Below are 22,979 nucleotides of genomic sequence, written 5' to 3'. Positions count from 1 at the left end.
CGCTCCTCCACCACAGTCTGCGAGCAGACAAGCAGGAAAGGTGCCTGGTTAGGGTGGATCTTTGAAAATCAGTGCACCCGGTCGTAAATTGTGTTCTTTTTCTTAGCCCGTTTACAGGGCGTGCTAAACATCTTTCCATCTTCATCAGTGAATTATTTGCTGAAATGTAGGTCCTGAAGCCATTTGTCATTGAAGCTTCGTGGGTTTATTGCTCGCCATTACCAAAACAATAATACGCGGGAGTCCTAATACCAGAAATGCAGTATATGTGTCATAATCCGCTACTCGGATCATGGCATATTCTGTTTTTGTTCTTTTTTGTATATCACATCCTGTTTGTTATTTGACTTCCTTAGTTCCTGGTGGTACTTCCTGTTTTGTTTCGTTGCCTATTTATGTATTTGTGTCACCTGCCTTGTGTTTCTCACGCGCCCCTGCTTTTTGATTACCTCCCTATTTTAGCCGGCTTTTGTTTCCCATTCGGCTTTGCAGTGTAAAAAATGTGCTTTCCATAAAACAGGTGACGTCGCTATGCCGCATTGTGGTAAATACCTTTTTGAACTCGATTAGCTTCCACGCTATTTGTTTTTGCAGTAATTGTGATCAATAAAACTTTCGGCGAATCAAAATGTAAGAAGATGTACCCAAAAGTGCATTACTGGTGCGAGGGTTTAGAAGGGGCGGGGTGCTGGAGCCTAAATCAGCTGCATCCGGGTATTTATTATAATTAAAACGAAACATAATAGGTGTCGTTTTAATTGTGAATAATCTAAATGTACACTTTATACATATGTTAGTGCGTAAATGTATAAATGTACAGATTATAGAAGTAGCATTAATGTGTACATGTATAAATATACAGTTTATACATCTAGTGTCAGTGCGTACATGTATAAATGTACAGTTTATACTGTACAAGTAGTAGTGCATACATGTGTAAATATACAGTTTATACAAGTAGTACTACTTCATAAGCGTATAAATGTACAGTTTATACAAGTAGTATTAGTGCATACGTGTGTAAATGTACAGTTTATACAAGTAGTACTAGTTCATACGCGTATAAATGTACGGTTTACACAAGTAGTACTAGCGCATACGCGTATAAATGTACAGTTTATACAAGTAGTATTAGTGCATATGTGTAATAAAAGTACAGTTTATACAAGTAGTATTCGTGCAAATGTGTATAAATGTACAGATTATAGAAGTAGCATTAATGTGTACATGTATAAATATACACTTTATACATGTAGCATCAGTGCGTACATGTATAAATGTACAGTTTATACAAGTAGTATTAGTGCATACAAGTATAAATGTACAGTTTAAACAAGTAGTATTGGTGTATACGTGTATAAATGTACAGTTTACACAAGTAAATTTAGTGTGTACATGTATAAATGTACACTTGATATATGTAGTATTAGTGCATACATGTATACATGTACAGTTTATACAAATAGTAATAGTGTGTATATGTATAAATGTACACTTGGTATAGCGCTGGGCCATATGGCCTTTTTTTAATATCTCGATATTAACGATATATATTTCGATATTTTGCCTTAGCCTTGAATGAACACTTGATGCATATAATCACAGCAGTATAATGATTCTATGTGGCTACATTAAAACATTCTTGTTCATACTGCATTAATATATGGTCATTTTAAACTTTCATGCAGAGAGGGAAATCGCAACTAAGTCCATCCATCCATCCATTTCCCACCGCTTATTCCCTTTTTGGGGTCGCGGGGGAGCGCTGGCGCCTATCTCAGCTACAATCGGGCGGAAGGCGGCGTACACCCTGGACAAGTCGCCACCTCATCGCAGGGCCAACACAGATAGACAGACAACATTCACACTCACATTCACACACTAGGGCCAATTTAGTGTTGCCAATCAACCTATCCCCAGGTGCATGTCTTTGGAAGTGGGAGGAAGCCGGTGTACCCGGAGGGAACCCACGCATTCACGGGGAGAACATGCAAACTCCACACAGAAAGATCCTGAGCCTGAATTTGAACCCAGGACTGCAGGACCTTCGTATTGTGAGGCAGACGCACCAACCCCTTCTGCCACCGTGAAGCCCCGCAACTAAGTCAATTGACCAAAACTGTATATATTAAACAGTTATTAAGCAGTGGCACAAACATTCATGTCATTTCAAAATAGAAAGGGCAAGATTGTCAGAGACATTTTAAAACAAGCTATGAGTGCACTTTGGTGCATGATGTCACTAAGTTGACATATCAAAACAACACAAAAAAACTAAAGTGCACTTTTTGTACAGAACGCCACAACAATAGTTTAAAACAAATAAAGTGCAATTTTGTGCATGGTGTCACACAAGATATTTCAATAACTGTCAAATAAAATTTAGCCGCATAATAGGATATCAAATCGCTATGTGGTAGGTTACTGCGGACGTTATCTCCTTATGTTGTTCACTGTTTTTTTCATACGTGTTGATGTGGAAATGGTTGCCTTGGCACCGAATGGACATGTTGACATGCGGAGTAATCCCTCTTCATTCTCTAGCAGGTGACTTTTCAAATGATGCTACACATTAGCAGTAATGCTACTTTTTGTAGCAACGCTTCTGCCACACACTTGACAAATTCCGGTTTTCTGTTCGACATATTCCCACTTGAAGCCAAACCACCGCCAGACGATGGACCCCCTGCTGTTTTTCTTGGGAATTAATTCTTCCTTCATGTGTTACTAGATTGGCACGTTCTCTCTCTCGTATTACTACTGGCAACACAGCTAACATTACCCATGCTGCTACATCTCTGGTCTGCGAGGGCGTATACGTATGTGGCGTATGACGTGACAGTATGTGACGTGTATAAGAAAGTGCGCTTGCTGTCTGTGGGAAGGAGACACAAGAAAGAGTTGGAAGAGCCTGTAGTGTAATGCCAGCAGCTAAAAGCAACTGCGTGAGAACGTATACTCCAATATCACAATATAGTCATTTTCTATATTGCACAGAGACAAACCCGCGATAAATTGAGTATATCGATATATCGCCAGCCCTAACTTGGTACAAGTGTTATTAGTGGGTACATGTGTAAATGTACAGTTTATACAAGTAGCAATAGAGCATACATGTATAAATGTTGTTTATACAAGTAGTATTAGTGTGTACATGTATAAATGTACAGTTTATACAGGTAGTATTAGTACATGACTGTATAAATGTACAGTTTATACAAGTAGTATTAGTGCACAAATGTACATTTTATACAAGTGGTATTAGTGCATACACGTATAAATGTACAGTTTATAGACATAGTATTAGTGCGTACATGTATAAATGTACAGTTTAAACAAGTAGTCTTAGTGTGTACATGTATGAATGTACAGTTTATACAAGTCTTATTAGTGTGTACATGTGACATGCGGTAGAAAATGGATGGATGGATGTGTAAATGTACTGTTTATACAAGTGGTATTAGTGCATACAATGTTTGTGGTGTCAACATGGAGCTGAGGTGCAAAGATGTCAACCATCAACATGAAACTAAACTCACCCACAACATGTACTGATAAAAAAAGAGCAACTTCCACTTGAATGTGAACATTATCATTTGTATTATCATTATTAATAATTCATGCTCCGTGGCCTGAATGCAACAACAAGTTAAGGACTCACGTAGACAACTGGGAGGCGGTGGCGACCAGCTGCTGTTGATGCCACACGTGATGCTGGCAGATCCAATCATTGTGTATCCTTCCAAGCACTGAAATGTCAGCATGTCCCTGTATCCATAGGGGGGTCGTGCTGCCCATTCAGCCTTTGCTACTATAGGTTCTCGACAGTTCACCTCTGCAGGAAAGACGGAAAAAGAAAATCAGACCACCTTGAGAAGACGTTCATGTGCTAATGAGAGATACTTACTGACACAATTTGGAGGATCGGGTTTGAATTTACTATTATGTGAGCATTCTACGATTTTGGATCCGTTGAGGGTATAATCCTTTTTACAGCTGTACTGTAAAAGTTGTCCATATTTATAGCTCTCTAATTCAGGGTTGAACGAGCCATTGGCTAATTGTGGCGGGGGCTGGCACACCACCACTGCAAATAGGAAAAGGCAACGGGTTAATTAAAAAAAAAATTGTGGTAAAGTAAGTGTTAACCAAGCCAGGTTACCTACCTTCGCAATACGGCAGGCGGCCGCCTTCCCACCCTTTATCTCCACATATGAAGGAGTCTTTGCCAACCAAGATGTAACTAATAAACAGAAAAACATCAGTTCTAATACAGCGACAAACTACATAGATTTGCCACAAATTCATTCAAACAAATACATGAAATCATTTAGATCATGTACACACTGAAAAAATGTTGCCAAGTTTCCAATTTTTTCTTTTTTTAATTTACTCAAATAAATAGAAAACACACTTTAATGGCAGAGGAAACATTGGAATATTTCTCTGGCTTCATAAGAGCCACATTATATTTATTCAAGTGTTTAGTGGATTATCTTCTTACATTTTATATTTATAAACATTTTTGACTGTGTTAATGCTTCTGTTTTATGTGACGTAAAGAGTTCACTTCCGGTTAACACATCCGTCTGTGTCGAGTATGGATAGATCACTCTGTGTTAAGACAGCACTATCTTAATGTTCAATGTTAATATCTTAGTGGTCCAGAGTAGACCGTAATGCGTTTATACAAGTTTAAGTTGGGGGAATTACGTTTTTTATGGGGGAAAAGACGTTACTGTCACTTATCTCCATGTTAGCATTTAGCAAGCTCTATCAAAGTGATGTCATCAACCACATTATTTCGATCAATCTAATTTTAATACGGTCATTCTAACCCTAGGGAGATCTACCGCAGTAGGGATGTAACAATATGAACATTTCACATTAAGTTATTGGACCAAAATTATCCTTATTATCACAATAATAAAAAAGTAACTACCGTATTTTTCGGACTATAAGTCACAGTTTTTTTCATAGTTTGGCCTGGGGTGCGACTTATACTCGGGGGCGACTTATGTGTGAAATTAACACATTACGGTAAAATATCAAATATTATTATTTAGCTCATTCACATAAGAGACTAGACGTATAAGATTTCATGGTATTTAGCAATTAGGAGTGACAGATTGTTTGGTAAACGTATAGCATGTTCTATAGCTTATGGTTATTTAAATGACTCTTACCATAATATGTTACGTTAACATACCAGGCACCATCTCAGTTGGTTGTTTATGCGTCATATAACGTACACTTATTCAGCCTATTGTTCATTATTCTGGGGTGGTATAGCTCGGTTGGTAGAGTGGCCGTGCCAGCAACTTGGGGGTTGCAGGTTCGATTCCCACTTCCGCCACCCTAGTCACTGCCGTTGTGTCCTTGGGCAAGACACTTTACCCACCTGCTCCCAGTGCCACTTACACTGGTTTAAATGTAACTCAGATATTGGGTTTCACTATGTAAAGTGCTTTGAGTCACTAGAGAAAAGCGCTAAATAAATATAATTCACTTCACTTTATTAATTTTTAATTGCCTTTCAAATGTCTATTCTTGGTGTTGGGTTTTATCAAATAAATTGCCCCCAATAATGCGACTTACACTCCAGTGCGACTAATATGTTTTTTTTTTCTTCTTTATTATGCATTTTCGGCAGGTGCGACTTATACTCCGAAAAATACGGTATACACACACTGAAATCCGTGAACCAGGTTTTATCTAAAAAAAAAAAAAAAAAAATGGGACCCAGTTGGCAGAATAAATATTAAATATTATTTTTATTTGAGTGTAGGAAAATATTTACCTACAATTGTAACTTGTAAAAGTTTTAGTGTTTTTAACAATAAATAAAAAAACGGGCTTTGGGCTCACTATTTCCGGTTTATGTGAAGTCAGTGTATTTCCCTTCGTGTTTTCGTTATTCCTTCGAGTATAGAGCGATCACTCTAAGACAGTGGTTCTCAACCTTTTTTCAGTGATGTACCCCCTGTGAACATTTTTTTAATTCAAGTACCCCCTAATCAGAGCAAAGCATTTTTGGTTGAAAAAAATAGATAAAGAAGTAAAATACAGCACTATGTCGTCATTTTCTGTTTTATTAAATTGTATAACAAAATATTGCTCATTTGTAGTGGTCTTTCTTGAACAATTTGGAAGAAAAGATATTAAAAAAAAAAACAACTAAAAACTTGTTGAAAATTAAACAAGTGATTCAATTATAAATAAAGATTTCTACACAAAGAAGTAATCATCAACTTAAAGTGCCCTCTTCGGGGATTGTAATAGAGATCCATCTGGATTCATGAACTTAATTCTAAACATTTCTTCACAAAATAAGAAATATTTAACATCAACATGTCCACAAAAAAAGCTAGCTGTCAACACTGAATATTGCATTGTTGCATTCATATTTTGTTTAAATATTATTCAATAAATATATTTATCAAGGATTTTTGAATTGTTGCTATTTTAAGAATATTTTTTGAAAATCTCACGTACCCCTTGGCATACCTTCAAGTACCCCCAGGGGTACGCGTACCCCCGATTTGAGAACCACTGCTCTAAGATAACACAGTCGGTATGTTCAGTGTGCAATTTAATTGGTTTTTCAAACGGTAATGTATTTATATAAATTTGTGTCCTTTCTTATTGAGGAAAGAAAATGTCTCCCGTACTCGTGTATGCATTTAAGCTAGATAATGAGCTAGTGCTTGCATACTTCTCAGTAAGTGAGCAGTATCACCGGTCTATCAATCATTTGAAGTGTTATCAATCACGTTTTTTCGATCTTTTTTAATTCTAAGCATTGGGAATTGTTCCGTTTATCGTGACAACCCCCTATACTGCAGTTATCATTATTGCCATTTATCTTTACATCCCTATTATATACACACATATAGAGATATTTTTAATTTATCCTCAGGGATTATTAAAGTATTTCTGATTCTGACAAAATTACAGCTCGAAAGCTAGATATAGAGATGGACTGATATAAATATATAGATATAGATGGATAGAGATAGCTAAATAAGATATGATAAGATAAGATTATGTCTAGAAACTAGGTGGAAAAAGTAAAACGATGTTTATCATCAGTAGTCACATTTTGTCTTACCCAGGGTTGCAACTGACGGAGATTCTATCACCAAAGTGATTCCCCTGTGAATAATCAATATTTCCATTTGCCACGTCTCCAAGGGAGCCACAGCTCTTCCCTAAAAAAAACCCCAAGAATAATGATGTGGCGTTTAATAATAACACATCATCCCAAAAGACTCAAAATACATTATTAATAAATACAAGGGATGGAACAGTCCACAAAATCCACAGTTCGAATCGTGTTAAGTTTTTTTGACAGTTTATTTCCCAATAATCCACCATTACTCTAATCAGTTGTGATTCTTACAAATATGCCTGATGAATTCAATTAAAAATGGCTTCTAAAGCCCTGACCCTTGAATTAGTGTAAATAAAAAATGTAAGTGTACAATTTTTGTAATCACATTATAATATATAAAGTACCATCCACATGAAGTGAAGCACAAACTATCAGCAGTAGTTGTCTTTGTTACAAATAAAAACACAAATGTTGGTTAGTTACATGCAAAACCTCTTTAAATTTATTGGTGCAGTACATAACTGGACAAATTGACTAGTATTTTAAGTCAAATCATAATAATTTTTCAACGCAAATGTTACTTTTAGAATGGAAGCTTTTTGTTGGCCATTTATGCAAAAACAGCTGAGCTCAGGCACATTGGAATTCTTGTGCGCAGTCAACAGAATAGCAAAATATTTAAAATGTTGCATGATTTATACAAAAAAATACAAAAACACTTAAAGCGATGGGATATGCACAGTTATAAATAAAAATAACAAAACATATGTGAAGGGGCAAGTGAAATTGCATATTTTGCACAAATATTTAAGTCAGGAGTCTCAAACTCAATTTACCTGGGGGCCACTGGATGCAGAAACTGGGTGAGACTGGGCCGCAAGAAAAGATTTCTTAACAAAAACTAACATGCACTTTTTAATAAATTCACCTTTTTTGAATGGCGTTCCTGCCCTAGCAACATACTTCCCAACTCGCGATCTTTCCGGGAAGCGCCCGAATATCAGTGCGCCTACCGACAATCTCCCGGGGCAATCATTCTCCCGGTTTTCACCCGGATTACAATTCTAAGGGCATGTCACATATTGCATGAGGCTTCTGCAGACCCACGGAAGTGACTGCAAGACATACTTGGTCAACAGCCATACAAGTCACACTGAGGGTGGCCGTATAAACAACTTTATCACTGTTACAAATATGCGCCACACTGTGAACCCACACCAAACAAGATTGAAAAAACACATTTTGGGAGAACATCTGCACCGTAACACAACATAAATACAACAGAACAAATACCCAGAATCCAATGCAGCCCTAACTATTCCGGGCTACAATAGGGGGCAGGGTTTATGTTGTAGCCCGGAAGAGTTAGAGCTGCATGGGATTCTGGGTATTTGTTCTGGTGTGTTAATGTTGTGTTACGGTGCGGATGTTCTCCTAAAATGTGTTTGTCATTCTTGTTTGGTGTGGTTTCACAGTGTGGCACATATTTGTAACAGTGTTAAAGTTGTTTGTACGGCCACTCTCAGTGTGACCTGTGTGGCTGTTGATCAACCATGTCTCGCAGTCGCTTACTGCTTCTACAGAAGCCAAATACAACATGTGACTATGCTCGCACGCTATATGTACATGTTGTAGAGGACGCGAAGGTAATGCCTCCACGGTGCCCCCTTAATATTGTTGTTTGGGTGAAATTCGGGAAGATGATTACCTCTGGAGGTGGCGGGGCACTGAAAATTGGGTGTCTCCTGGAAAAATCGAGGTTATACAAGAATGACACTGTAAAGCCCCATTTATATAAAACTCGCGGGCCGAACCAACATTACATTTTCATATTAAGGTATGGGCCGCAAAATAATGTGTCTGAGACCCCTGATTTAAGTAAAAAAACAAATCACATTGCACATTCTTAAAGAAGAACATATACAGTGGGTGTGGATACATTTTGGACTCATTCCTGTGAGAATCCTGCATGTGAGCAAAGAATTAAAAGGATTGGAGGTAGGTTCATTTATCCAGGACTAGCTGCAGTATGCTCAACAAAGACCAGGTAGCATCTGTGAGCAGATAATCTCCTCTCTCAGACTTATCACATCTTTACATCAGGACTTGCCATTTTTCATGCATTCTTTACTCATGCTTTGAGTGAGGTATGAGGCAAAAATGTAATCCAGACACAATGTATATACAGTCGTGGTCAAAAGTTTACATACACTTGTGAAGAACATAATGTCATGGCTGTCTTGAGTTTCCAATCATTCCTACAACTATTTATTTTGTTTTGATGGAGTGATTGGAGCACATACATGCTGGTCACAATAAAACATTCATGAAGTTTGGCTCTTTTATGAATTTATTATGAGTCTACTGAAAATGTGACCAAATCTGCTGGGTCAAAAGTATACATATAACAATGTTAATATTTGGTTACATATCCCTTGGCAAGTATCACTCCAAGAAGGTGCTTTTGGGAGCCATTCACAAGCTTCTGGTTGAATGTTTGACCACTCCTCTTGACAAAATTGGTGCAGTTTAGCTAAATTTGGTATTTTTCTGACACGGACTTGTTTCTTCAGCATTGTCCACATGTCCTCAACAGGGGTTAAGTCAGGAATTTGGGAAGGCCATTCCAAAACCTTGACTCGAGCCTGATTTAGCCATTCCTTTACCACTTTTGACGAGTGTTTGGGGTCATTGTCCGTTGGAACACCCAACTGTGCCTAAGACCCAACCTCCGGGTTGATGATTTTAGGTTGTCCTGAAGAATTTGGAGGTAATCCTCCTTTTTCATTGTCCCATTTACTCTCTGTAAAGCACCAGTTCCATTGGCAGCAAAACAGGCCCAGAGCATAATACTAGCCCCACCATGCTTGACAGTAGGCATGGTGTTAGTGGGATTAAAGGTCTCACCTTTTCTTCTCCAAACATATTGCTGGATATTGTGGCCAAACAGCTCAATTTTTGTTTCATCTGACCACAGAACTTTCCTCCAGAAGGTCTTATCTTTGTCCATGTGATCAGCAGCAAATTTAAGATGAGCCTTGAGGTGTCGCTTCTGGAGCAAGGGCTTCCTTCTTGCATGGTAGCCTCTCAGTCCATGGCAATGCAAAACACACTTTAAATGTGGACACTGACACCTGTGTTACAGCAGCTTCCAATTCATTGCAGACCCGCTTTTTGATGGTTCTTGGTTGACTATTGATCATCCAGACCAATTTTCTCTCAGCAGCAGGTGATAGCTTGCGTTCTCTTCCTGATCAAGGCAATGACCAAACTGTGCCATGCACTTTATACCTATGAACAATTGTCTGCACAGTTGCTCTTCGGACCTTAGGCTGCTTTGAAATGTCTCCAAGTGAATTTCCTGACTTTTTTTTTTTTCTTCAGATCTGTGCCGAGTTTCTTTTGACTTTCCCATTGTTACGTTTGTAAGGAGTCTAATGACTGGCCTCAGAGAAGTCAACAGCTGTCGTCTTTCATAATCACTCACATGAAGTTAAAAGGCCATGTCATGAAGCCAATTTGATTTGATTGTATATTTTCTACATCACCAACATTGATAATGTATGTTGCTGTATGTATACTTCTGATCCAGCAGTCAGTAAACCAGTAATAAATTCATAAAGCACCAAACTTCATGAATGTTTTTTGTGACAAACAAGTATGTGCTCCAATCATTATCTATTCATCCATCCATTTTCTACCGCTTATTCCCTTCGGGGTCGCTGGAGCCTATCTCAGCTACAATCGGGCGGAAGGCGGGGTACTCCCTGGACAAGTCGCCACCTCATCACAGGGCCAACACAGATAGACAACATTCACACTCACATTCACACACTCGGGCCAATTTTAGTGTTGCTAATCAACCTATCCCCAGGTGCATGTCTTTGGAAGTGGGAGGAAGCCGGAGTACCCGGAGGGAACCCACGCATTCACGGGGAGAACATGCAAACTCCACACAGAAAGATCCAGAGCGCAGGATCGGACCCAGGACCTTCGTATTGTAAGGCAGACGCACTAACCTCTCCGTCACGGTGCTGCCCCAATCCCTCTATATCACAAAAAAATAAGAGTTGTAGAAATTATTGGAAACTCAAGACAGCCATGACATTATGGCCTTCACACGTGTATGCAAATGTTTGACCACGACTATTTTTTACTGAAGATACCTTAAGTTCGGGGGTATGAGCCACTACTTTTTTCATAGATTTCTAACACTGGAGCTTATAAACTGGAGCGGCTAATTTAAGGATATTTTTTCGCTAATGTCCATACATTTTTTTGTTCAATAGTTTGCATTAAACCCACGCAGAGGATTGAAATGGTGTGTTATTGTTTGTGCTACGGCGCCATCTTTTGGACGAGTTTGCTCACTGCGGGTATTGAGGGGGGTTGAAAATGTCCTTTTAATGCCTTAAACTGCAAATAAGCGTGCAGGGTGTTTTGGATTAAAAATTGTTTTCGATATTTACAACTCCGAGCAATGTTTGTAAGTTTCACAGTTTGACTAACACAATTCTTACTTATTAAAAGCATCCCATGAGTGATTTCATGTATGTTTGTACGCGCTGTTGTCATGTAATAGCAACACGTCAACGACTGTCTGTGTTAGTATTATTGACTAAAAAAGCACATTCAACAATATCGCAATAGCAATGAATACCGTGATATTTTTGGTCACTGTATTATGATATGAAATGTTCATGTCTTTACGCCCCTAATCCACGTTCAACAGTATATTTTGTCTGTACTGGCTAAATCCGTGTTTGCGTCCGCCATTAATACACAAATCCACTGTTGGCGTTACGCACTTTTTGTGTCTTTTTACGCATTGAAATCAGAAAGGACGCAAATTTCTGAAAGTCTGCGCGTCCTCGGATTTTTATCTTTACCGACCCTGTCTTCTCCGCTTTTATATTGGCCGTCTTCAAAATAATGAACTTTCGGGTACATTTTGTTAAATTTTGATTCGCCGAAGGTTTTATCAAAAATAAATACTGACCCAGTTTGCACTTGGACGACTTTACAGCGAAGGACTGTCCAAAAAAAAAAAAAATCATGGTAAACACTAAAGTGAGTGTAAAGTTAACCTTTTTTTACCTTCATCCTGTACCATGTCTCCAGTAATTGAGTTGTTTTAATCTTTCGGAGTCCATGGAAACTTATCTTTTATCTCCCGCTGGTTTGACATCATTCGAGGATGGAGACAGGCTAGCTGTTAGCTTCAAGCTAAGAGATTGGCAACACTAAATTGGCCCTAGTGTGTGAATGTGAGTGTGAATGTTGTCTGTGTTGGCCCTGCGATGAGGTGGCGACTTGTCCAGGGTACCCCGCCTTCCGCCCGATTGTAGCTGAGATAGGCGCCAGCGCCCCCCATGACCCCAAAAGGGAATAAGCGGTAGGAAATGGATAACCAGCAACCGATCAGACTCCTCCACCCCAAAAACATACTTTGCAGGTCAACAAACGGGGAAAATATGTGCCTTTTGAAGTGTTAATGTGCGAGGAGTGTTCAAAAGGAGTCTCTTGGAGAAGTGGCTGACAAGTTAGCAAGTGTCGCTCACATTGCTGACATCATCACCGTTGTTGTTTACTGAAGCAGAGATGACTGTGCGTTATGATAAACGCGCATGCGTCGCCAGGTTCTTCTTTTTATCCACAGACTTATCAGATTAATCTTTTTATTATCTATAGCGGGGGTATCAAAAGTGTGGCCCAGAGGCCATTTGCGGCACGCAGCTAATGTTTTAAAGGCCCACGGAACATTTAAAAAATACTATTAAAATAAACAAAAACATAACAAAAGTGGAATAAAAAAAAATCTTATGGGTGAAATGTAATTTAGAAAAAGTTGCAATGTTGACTAATAAAATAAAGATGTTTTTTTTTCTTTAAAAACAGTCATTGCTCAAAACATAATATTGAATCAAAATCAATGTTTTTATGAATTATTGACCTATCCAAGGCTCCGATTACTTAAAATCAAGTATTCCATCCATCCATCCATTTTCTACCGCTTATTCCCTTTTGGGGTCGTTCCACTTTGAAAAATTATTTTTGTGGAAGATTTTGCCTATTTTGGTTGTTTGCCATAAAAAAACAGTTTTCTCTGACAAAAAGGGCAGAAAACTAACAAAAATAAAAAAATAAAAATAAAAATAAAAAAAATAGATCTGACGTAGACGCTACAGATTTAAGCGTTAAATAAATAATGTATGTATGCCCTGGCACACGATTATCATAATTTCATGAACGAAGCAAAAAACTTTTTACACTTATATAATGAAATAAATACGCCTACAACTTATTAAATACAAATATAGAAAAAAATACAGGCAGCAGTAAAGTTTAGATACATGAAGGAAAGAAGAAAAGTGAATGAATGTTTATAACTGAAACAATTCTATGCATAATAAAATAAATAATATAAAATATGCAAATAGAAAATGTGTTTTCTTTCGTGATATTATTAATAACGTTTATGACAACCTATTTCCAAAACACAATATAGAATGCGAGATGTAACAGGATAATGCATACATTTATCATTTGTTTTCAAAACGGTTACAAAAAAGTGGGACCCCAAAAATTTACTGTGGGACCCCATTTTTATGACTTGATGGGGTTCTTTGGACCTCATTTTGAAAATTCCTAGCGCCAACACTGAAATCATGTCCCTACTTCGTCTCACGATGCTTTGAACTCCAAACTGAATAGCACCACACACAAAAAAAACATGATGCGAACAACACACTGTGTCAGGTAAACCAAACCATTCAGATCATTTCTATAAACCGTTCCATCCCTACTATAAAAAAAACTTTAAACAAGCGAGGCTTACTTTCGCATATGAGCGTAACTGGACTCCAGTTTCCAGCTTTGCAAGTGATGGTTGAAGCCCCTTCTGCCGGCGTGTAACCCACATTACAGGCAAAAGTAGCCGTGCCACCGTCGGGAAAAGTTTCCGTAAGAATGTCTGTGTCCTTCAAGTCCATGTTGGCACCTCCAACAGGTTTAGAGCAGCTTTGAGCTGTCGTGGAAAAGGGAAACAAGATAAAACTGTTGATATAGCAGATCATCAACTGCCTTCCGGGTCTCTGCCACACTCACCTTGAGCAATCGTGGCAAGTCCAAACAAACTTAGTCGCAGGAATAAAAGGATGTCCATGGTCGAGGTAAATGTAGTATCTGGTAAAGACAAAAATGCAACAATAAATCTATTATTTTCAGCACTTGGATCATGTCGTTTGGACCTTGCTATCGGCAACAGTGCAAAATGCCTTGACGCACTTAAGGAAGGGAAGTACGGGATCTTACCCAAACTATTGGATTTTGTAATATTCAAGAAGCATGTATGCATCAAAGCTTTTGTCTTTCTTGTGCAAGTTAGTAAGTACATTTAAAAAAAACAATTTTGGTATTATGGTATTAGTTTATTCGGAATATGCAGTTACAATATGGCATATCACATATTTGCATTTTTTTAATTAAAGTATAGTAGTGAGTAAGAGGAACCAGAGCTTTTTTAACCCTAGCCCAGACCTGGGCAAATTAAGGCCCGGGGGCTGCATGCGGCCCGTTGAGCTTTACAAACCGGCCCGCCGGACATTCCCAAATAATTTTTTTAGATCTTTAAAATGGAAATTGTAGCTGCCATTATGATGTGCAGTGTTGTTTTCAAATGACCCTAAGTCTTGAACTATACAAAGTATATCAATGGTTGGAATCCGCGCTTTTGTTACTTTGGTAATCTAATTAGTTACAATTGTAATCTATGTCACAGCAGCTCAGACGAGGCACCAAGCAGTGTGGGTGGGGAGCGTTTCCACAGAGTGTTTCCAGAGAGGCCAGCCTGCAATGCGGGTGTCAGGGACAGACACGGAAGGATATTTTTACAACAAAGTTCTAAAGCTTAGTGATATATCACAATGTAGGTGGGTTTTTTTTTACCCTTCGCGTTCATATTTCGCTGTGTTAGTTGCATTTTTCTTGCGTTTCGCATTATTGTAAAATATATCGATCAAGAGTGGGTGTGACATCCATATGTTGTCAATATTCAGTGTTTTATCGTTCATAGCAAACATTGTAAATCCCCCATTCTTTATTTTCATGTACATTCTGGGTGTCTCATTCAGTAAAAAAAAAAAAAAATCCGTTACGTTTTTTAAGGCGGTCTGTCATAACGGTTTTAGCATTCAATCAGACGTTGTGAGGTTTTGTACTAGTGTTCCTAAAAATCAGATATAATGGCCACCAGACATTTTTTTCTCTAAATTAGGCCCCCCCCCCCCCCCCCCCGAGTCAAAATAATTGCCCAGGCATGCCCTAGCCCTTTTTGTTTCATAGCAATTTATAACACATTTTTTCACTATCTGTACTCAATGCGTAACACACCGGATACAAAGAAAATAAAAATCAATAAGGTTCCCGTGTTTTTTTGTAAATTATGGTGGAAAATAAGTATTTGGACAACCATTCAAAGCTCTCACTGATGGAAGGGGTTTTTGGCTCAAAATCTCACGATACATGGCCCCATTCATTCTTTCCTTAACACGGATCAATCGTCCTGTCCCCTTAGCAGAAAAAGAGCCCCAAACCATGATGTTTCCACCCCCATGCTTCACAGTAGGTGTGGTGTTCTTGGGATGCAACTCAGTATTTTTCTTCCTCCAAACACGACGAGCTGAGTTTATACCAAAATGGATACATGGATGATACAGCAGAGGATTGGGAGAATGTCATGTGGTCAGATGAAACCAAAACAGAACTTTTTGGTATAAACTCAACTTGTCGTGTTTGGAGGAAGAAAAATACTGAGTTGCATCCCAAGAACACCCTACCTACTGTGAAGCATGGGGGTGGAAACCATGCTTTGGGGCTTTTTTTCTGCTAAGGGGACAGGACGATTGATCCGTGTTAAGGAAAGAATGAATGGGGCCATGTATCGTGAGATTTTGAGCCAAAACCTCCTTCCATCAGTGAGAGCTTTGAATGGTTGACCAAATACTTATTTTCCACCATAATTTACAAATAAATTCTTTAAAATTCCTACAATGTGAATTCTAGTTGAAGTGTACCTATGATGAAAATTACAGACCTCTGTCATCACTTTAATTGGGAGAACTTGCACAATCAGTGGCTGACTAAATACTTTTTTGCCCCACTGTATGTCCCGGCAAGAAATCTGCGTTCAAAGGACTCCGGCTTATTAGTGATTCCCAGAGCCCCAAAAAAGTCTGCGGGCTATAGAGCGTTTTCCGTTCGGGCTCTAGTACTCTGGAATGCCACCTCAGTAGAAGCATTTAAGTCTCACCTTAAAACTCATTTGTATACTCTAGCCTTTAAATAAACCCCCTTTTCGGACCCCCTCCCTTGTGGAGGGGGTCCGGTCCGGTGGCCATGGATGAAGTAGTGGCTGTCCAGAGTCGGGACCCAGGATGGATTGCTCGTCCAGAGTCGGGACCCAGGATGGACCGCTAGCCTGTGTATCTATTGGCTGGGGACATCTCTGCGCTGCTAATCCGCCTCCGCTTGGGATGGATTCCTGTTGGCTCCACTATGGACAGGAATCTCGCTACTGTATTGGATTCACTTTGGACTGGACTCTCAAGGTTGTGTTGGATCCACTATGGCAGGGGTCACCAACCTTTTTGAAACCAAGAGCTACTTCTTGGGTACTGATTAATGCGAAGGGCTACCAGTTTGAGACACACGTAAATAAATTGCCAGAAATAGCCAATTTGCTCAATTTACCTTTAATATATAAATGGGTATTTCTGTCCGTCATACATTTTTTTCCTTTTACGGAAGATTTTTCTGTAGAGAATAAATGATGAAAAAAACACTTAATTGAACGGTTTAAAAGAGAAGAAAACAGGAAAAAAATGAAAATTAAATTTTGAAACATAGTTTATCTTCAATTTCGACTCTTTAAAATTCAAAATCCAACCGAAAAAAAGAAGAGAAAAACTACCTAATTCAAATTTTTTGAAAAAATTAAAAAAAGAAATTATGGAACATCATTAGTAATTTTTCCTGATTAGGATTAATTTCAGAATTTTGATGACATGTTTTAAATAAGTTAAAATCCAATCTTTATTTTGTTAGAATATATACCAAATTGGACCAAGCTATATTTCTAAGACAAATCATTATTTCTTCTAGATTTTCCAGAACAAAATATTTTAAAGAAATTCTAAAGACTTTGAAATAAGATTTAAATTTGATTCAATTTTTTTTTTACATTTGCCAGAATAATTATTGTGAATTTTAATCATAATAAGTTTGAAGAAATATTTCACAAATATTCTTCGTCGAAAAAACAGAAACTAAAATGAAGAATTAAATGAAAATGTATTTATTATTCTTTGCAATACAGAAAAATACTTGAATATTGATTTGAATTGTCAGGAAAGAATATGAAGGAATTTAAAAGGTAAAAAGGTATACGTGTTTAAAAATCCTAAAATAATTTTTAAGGTTGTATTTTTTCTCTAAAATTGTCTTTCTGAAAGTTATAAGAAGCAAAGTAAAAAAAAAAAGAATTTATCTAAACAAGTGAACACCAAGTCTTTCAAATATTTTCTTGTATTTTCAAATTCTATTTGAGTTTTGTCTCTCTTAGAATTAAAAATGTCGACCAAAGCGAGACCAGCTTGCTAGTAAATAAATAAAATTAAAAAAAAAATAGAGTCAGCTCACTGGTAAGTGCTGCTATTTTAGCTATTTTTAGAACAGGTCAGGGGGCGACTCATCTGGTCCTTATGGGCTACCTGGTGCCCGCGGGCACCGCGTTGGTGACCCCTGCACTATGGATTGAACTTTCACAGTATCATGTTGGACCCGCTCGACATCCATTGCTTTCGGTCCCCTGTGCTGTCCTCTCCAAGGTGTCTCATAGTCATCATTGTCACTGTCACCAACGTCCCACTGGGGTGGGTTTTCCTTGCCCTTATGTGGGCTCTACCGAGGATGTCGTTGCGGTTTGTGCAGCTCTTTGAGACATTGGTAATTTAGGGCTATATAAATAAACTTTGATTGATTGATTGATGTCATTTTACTATAAAAGACTGAGTGGATCAAGGGCGTAGAATTGGGTAGGGACGCTAGGGACACATCCCTACCAATATCCAGCCGCTACTGTGTAGTCACTATCAATACAAGCGCTGCCCGTAATGTTTAGTTTAATGATTATGGCACAGAAAGGGTTAAATGTCGGTCTCTGCTAGAAGTCCCGCCTCTAACCTAAATATCGCTCCCTGATTGGTTGCCACTTTCATGCTAACTTACGTGTGATTGGCTGTCCCCGCTGTCACTCCTTCTGCTTGTAAAAGCTAGCCTACATGCTAGTTGCTAGCGAGCGGACGAGAGGCAGTGTGTCACGCCAAAATTCTTCCCCCCTACAAAAACCTTCCCCTCCCCCTTTACTTCCGTGGTCATGATTAACCGGTTTAGCTCGGTTGGTAGAGCGGCCGTGCCAGCAACTTGAGGGTTGCAGGTTCAATTCCCGCATCCGCCATCCTAGTCACTGACGTGGTGTCCTTGGGCAAGACACTTTACCCACCTGCTCCCAGTGCCACCCACACTGGTTTGAATGTAACTTAGATATTGGGTTTCACTATGTAAAGCGCTTTGAGTCACTAGAGAAAAAGCGCTATATAAATATAATTCACAATTCACTTCACTAATACAGACGTTTTGATAACACTATATTATAAAAATATAACGCTGTATTATAAAAATACAGACGTTTTGTTAACGCTATATTATTTTAAAAAAATTGAAAAAATTAAAAAAAACTATTTACAAACACAAGCTATGGGATGACATAAGAGGAAACATGAAGAAATGTAAACCCGGAAGTAAATGCGTCATCCCATAGTTTGTGTTTGTAATTTTTTTTATTTATTGGTATTTTTTACAATATAATGTTAACAAAACGTCTGTATTTTTATAATATAGCGTTATATTTTTATAACATAGCGTTAACAAAACGTCTGTATTAATCATGACCCCGAAAGTAAATGGGGGGGAAGGTTTTTGTAGAGGGGAAGAAATTTGGCGTGACAAGTGCAACTCGATGTAAGTTGTAAGTAAGTGTAAGTTGTAAGCAAGTGTAAGTTGTACGTAAGTGTAAGTTGTAAGTAAGTGTAAGTTGTCAAAATGTTCGGCATTTGTTGTTCCTGGCACACGGTAGCTAGATGGATTTTAATATCAGTGCTGTGATTTACATTGTGTTTGTGTCTGTTTGCGTGCGTGTGTGCTGTAGGTTTTGAAGGATGTCAATGAAAAGAAAACTGGATATAAGAGACTTCTTTAGGAGTCAAACTGTAAGTTACATCAAGGGTGTATAGAGGCGAAACAATATTGAATAATTCAACAATATATCACTCCAGTCACGCCCCTTAGAGTGCTATAATGAGCATATACCATGGACTGGAGTGATACATTGCTTTTATAAAACAGTTACAAATAAATGCATTATGAAATAGGAATACTTAATCAATTGAATGTAGTTTTATTCAACCAGAAATACATATTACCCAATAAAATAGCCTCACTGTGGAAAAAATATTCCCACCTATCCAGACGTTAGCTCCAAATTAGCACTGCATCTCGTCTTTTCCTCTGCTTTTTTTCAGGTGAAAGTCAATGCTCAGTCCCCTCTACCATTGTTAACCCTCCCCGGAGGTGAAAGTTAACCTTAAACATGTGAATTCAACTACTTTAGTCCGTTTTTTAACATCGTAAAAACATCAGCTGTCTTTTACTTCGGACTGCAATAGTCCGTTGTCATGGATACATGACAACAACTTCCATTCATACCAGTCATGCGTGCCTGAGGCGGAGTGATAGCCTACGCTGTGATAAGGCTTTAGAATATTTAAACCATGGTTAACAGCCAAACGAGTCGCCGGATTTCACCTTTCAGTTTTATTTTTGAAATTATTTTTTAGTTTCATGTTTTTGTGTAGAAGTGAGCAACGGTTTGAAAATACCAAAGTGGTGGAAATACAATAAACCCTCACTAGATGATCATGTGATTTTACAATGCTGAAATATAATTCATTAATATGAAGTAATATTCATATTTAGTAAAAGCCTTTTTGCTCAGGCAGTAACTGTACCATCAAGCTCTATGGTCATTGTCCTTAATGTATCTGTCATGCATCAACATATTTTTTGCCAGCAGTTCATTTCTGTTACAGACCGGCGGAGGCATGTGTTTGGCTCTTTCAAATAGAAACAACCAGTGGACACTAATCTGCTTGTATTTGAGTATTAGTGACAAACATATTTACAGTAAAAAAGCAGCAATAGAAAGAAGTAGTTGAAGGGAAACATGGTGAGTGATTTAAACACAAGTAGGGGAAAATATTATTACAGTTCATTTATGTTTATTTACAATGTTGTATTGCATGAATGTATTTCTGATGTTGTTGATGGACAGTAGGCTATGTTGATTGACAGAATGATGCACAGTTGCACTACAGCCCTACACTAAAGAGTAAAGATGAGAACTCTTCCAAGTTGTCTCCTTTGCTTTCATTTTAGTTGCTTTACCCTATAACATCTGCATGAAAGTGAAATTATGATTGCTAATGTAAAAAAAAAAAAGTAAACTTTCAGAGTGCTGCCTTGGAGCACTTTTCTGTCCCCACCAATCTCAAAATCAAACCTACTCCCTTGGAGTGGATGAATGTATATAATTGTAGACGCTCTGACGTGTGAAAGAGGTAGGATTAAATAAGCTTTTTTTCTTCCTACTCCTTTTCGGAAATGATGTGAAATAATTTGGGATTGTTCAAATTTGATGGATTATATTGTAAGTGTGTTCATGTTCAAAATAAACTAAGAAAGAAAGAAGAAAGAAAGAAACTAGCGAAGCTAGGCGGACCGCAGTGGCGTCGCTGACGATTTAAACGCACCGGAAGTAAAATTCTATTTGGTTAAAAAAAAAATATTTGGTTAAAAGTAAATGTATTTACTCAAACGGCGTGACTACATTTAAAGACTAGCCCCAATGCTAGGTTGCGTTAGCTAGCAAACATCAACAAACGATCAGGTTTATGGGCGCCATGTTGGTGCAGTCCGGAGTTGACTACTGTACAGTACTTAACCGCAATTTTCTGAGTGTAAAGTAAAAAAAAAAAAGAGTTTTAACTCACCTTGTCAATGATAAAAAATAAGCGTCCGAGTGTTGCAATGCTACCTTCAAGATTGTGACTTTATGAGTGAGCGTTGTCGGACAGGAAGAGGCGCGGCGACCATAAAAACCACGTGACGACTTTCGCTCGACCCCGCCCCTCGTGTTTTTTTTATTTGTATTTTTGTATTGAAAAAGTCAGGACACTTTCAACAGTATGTTGTAATTCACATAATGAGATGAGTAAGACAATCGACTTAGACCAGGGGTCACCAACCCTTTTGAAACCAAGAGCTACTTCTTGGGAACTGATTAATGCGAAGGGCTACCAGTTTGATACACACTTAAATAAATTGCCAAAAATAGCCAATATGCTCAATTTACCTTTAATAAATATATATATGTATATATATATATATATATATATATATATATATAAAATTAGTATTTCTGTCTGTCACTCCGTCGTACATTTTTTTTTCCTTTTACGGAAGGTTTTTTGTAGAGAATAAATGATGAGAAAAAACACTTAATTGAACGGTTTAAAAGAGGAGAAAACACGGAAAAAAGTGAAAAATTAATTTTGAAACATAGTTTATCTTCAATTTCGACTCTTTAAAATTCAACCGAAAAAAATGAAGGGAAAAATTAGCTCATTCGAATATTTTTTAAAAAATTAAAAAAAGAATGTATGGAACATCATTAGTAATATTTCCTGATTAAGATTGATTTTAGATTTTTGATGTCATGTTTTAAATAGGTTAAAATACAACCGGCACGTTGTTAGAATATATAACACATTGGACCAAGCTATATCATTTCTAACAAAGACAAATCATTATTTCTTCTAGATTTTCCAGAACAAAATTTTTAAAAGAAATTCAAAAGACTTTGAAATACAGATTTTTCTAGATTTGCCAGAATATATATTTTTTTAATTTTAAGCATAACAAGTTTGAAGAAATATTTCACAAATATTCTTCGTCGAAAAAAACAGAACCTAAAATGAATTCAATTAAAATGTATTTATTATTCTTTACAATAAAACAAACAAATTTACTTGAACAATGATTAAAATTGTCAGGAAAGAAGAGGAAGGAATTTAAAAGGTAAAAAGGTATACGTGTTTAAAAATCCTAAAATCATTTTTAAGGTTGTATTTTTGTCTCTAAAATTGTCTTTCTGAAAGTTATAATTAGCAAAGTAAAAAAATACATGAATTTATTTAAACAAGTGAAGACCAAGTATTTAAAATATTTTCTTGGATTTTCAAATTCTATTTAAGTTTTGTCTCTCTTAGAATAAAAAAAATGTCGAGCAAAGATAAACCAGCTTGCTAGTAAATAAATAAAATTTTAAAAATAGAGGCAGCTCACTGGTAAGTGCTGCTATTTGAGCTATTTTTAGGACAGGCCAGCGGGCGACTCATCTGGTCCTTACGGGCTACCTGGTGCCCACGGGCACCGCGTTGGTGACCCCTTCTATAAAACCATCAAAAGAATAATACTGCAGCAAACGCAACCCCAAATGCAACTCAAACCCACTCATCATCCTTCTCCTCCTCCCCTTCTTCCTCCTCCTCTTCCTCCCCCTCCTCTCCCTCACCCCCCTCATCATCATCCTCCTGTTCAATCACAAGTTCATTGAGGAACTACTGTTCCTCATTACTCTCCTCCTCTTCCTGAACCACAGCAGCACCCTGCTGTCTAGCCCTCAACAGCA

At 37.7% G+C, this 22,979-nt stretch overlaps 1 protein-coding gene across 4 annotated transcripts in view; it reads right to left on the bottom strand.

Moving 5' to 3' along the window:
• Window positions 1-22,979, bottom strand: part of LOC133554350 (C4b-binding protein alpha chain-like) — a 43,286-nt gene that overhangs the window by 14,838 nt on the left and 5,469 nt on the right. For 2 of the 4 annotated variants that reach the window (XM_061902964.1, XM_061902967.1), the window contains exons 1-7: window positions 21,280-21,411; window positions 14,222-14,299; window positions 13,953-14,141; window positions 7,112-7,211; window positions 4,167-4,243; window positions 3,908-4,087; window positions 3,662-3,835 (exon numbers count right to left, since the gene is read on the bottom strand). In XM_061902964.1, coding sequence (XP_061758948.1) covers window positions 3,662-3,835; window positions 3,908-4,087; window positions 4,167-4,243; window positions 7,112-7,211; window positions 13,953-14,141; window positions 14,222-14,279 — 778 coding nt within the window. In that variant the 5' untranslated portion in view covers window positions 14,280-14,299; window positions 21,280-21,411. Of the gene's footprint in view, window positions 1-3,661; window positions 3,836-3,907; window positions 4,088-4,166; window positions 4,244-7,111; window positions 7,212-13,952; window positions 14,142-14,221; window positions 14,300-21,279; window positions 21,412-22,979 lie in introns of those variants that run through there. The other 2 variants (XM_061902966.1, XM_061902965.1) reach the window with 1 other exon arrangement.

This window comes from Nerophis ophidion, linkage group LG06, assembly GCF_033978795.1.
Source record: "Nerophis ophidion isolate RoL-2023_Sa linkage group LG06, RoL_Noph_v1.0, whole genome shotgun sequence".
NCBI classification, from domain to species: Eukaryota; Metazoa; Chordata; class Actinopteri; order Syngnathiformes; family Syngnathidae; genus Nerophis; species Nerophis ophidion.
Note: the sequence above shows the minus strand (reverse complement) of the source record. Positions and strands in the feature narration are given on the sequence as shown.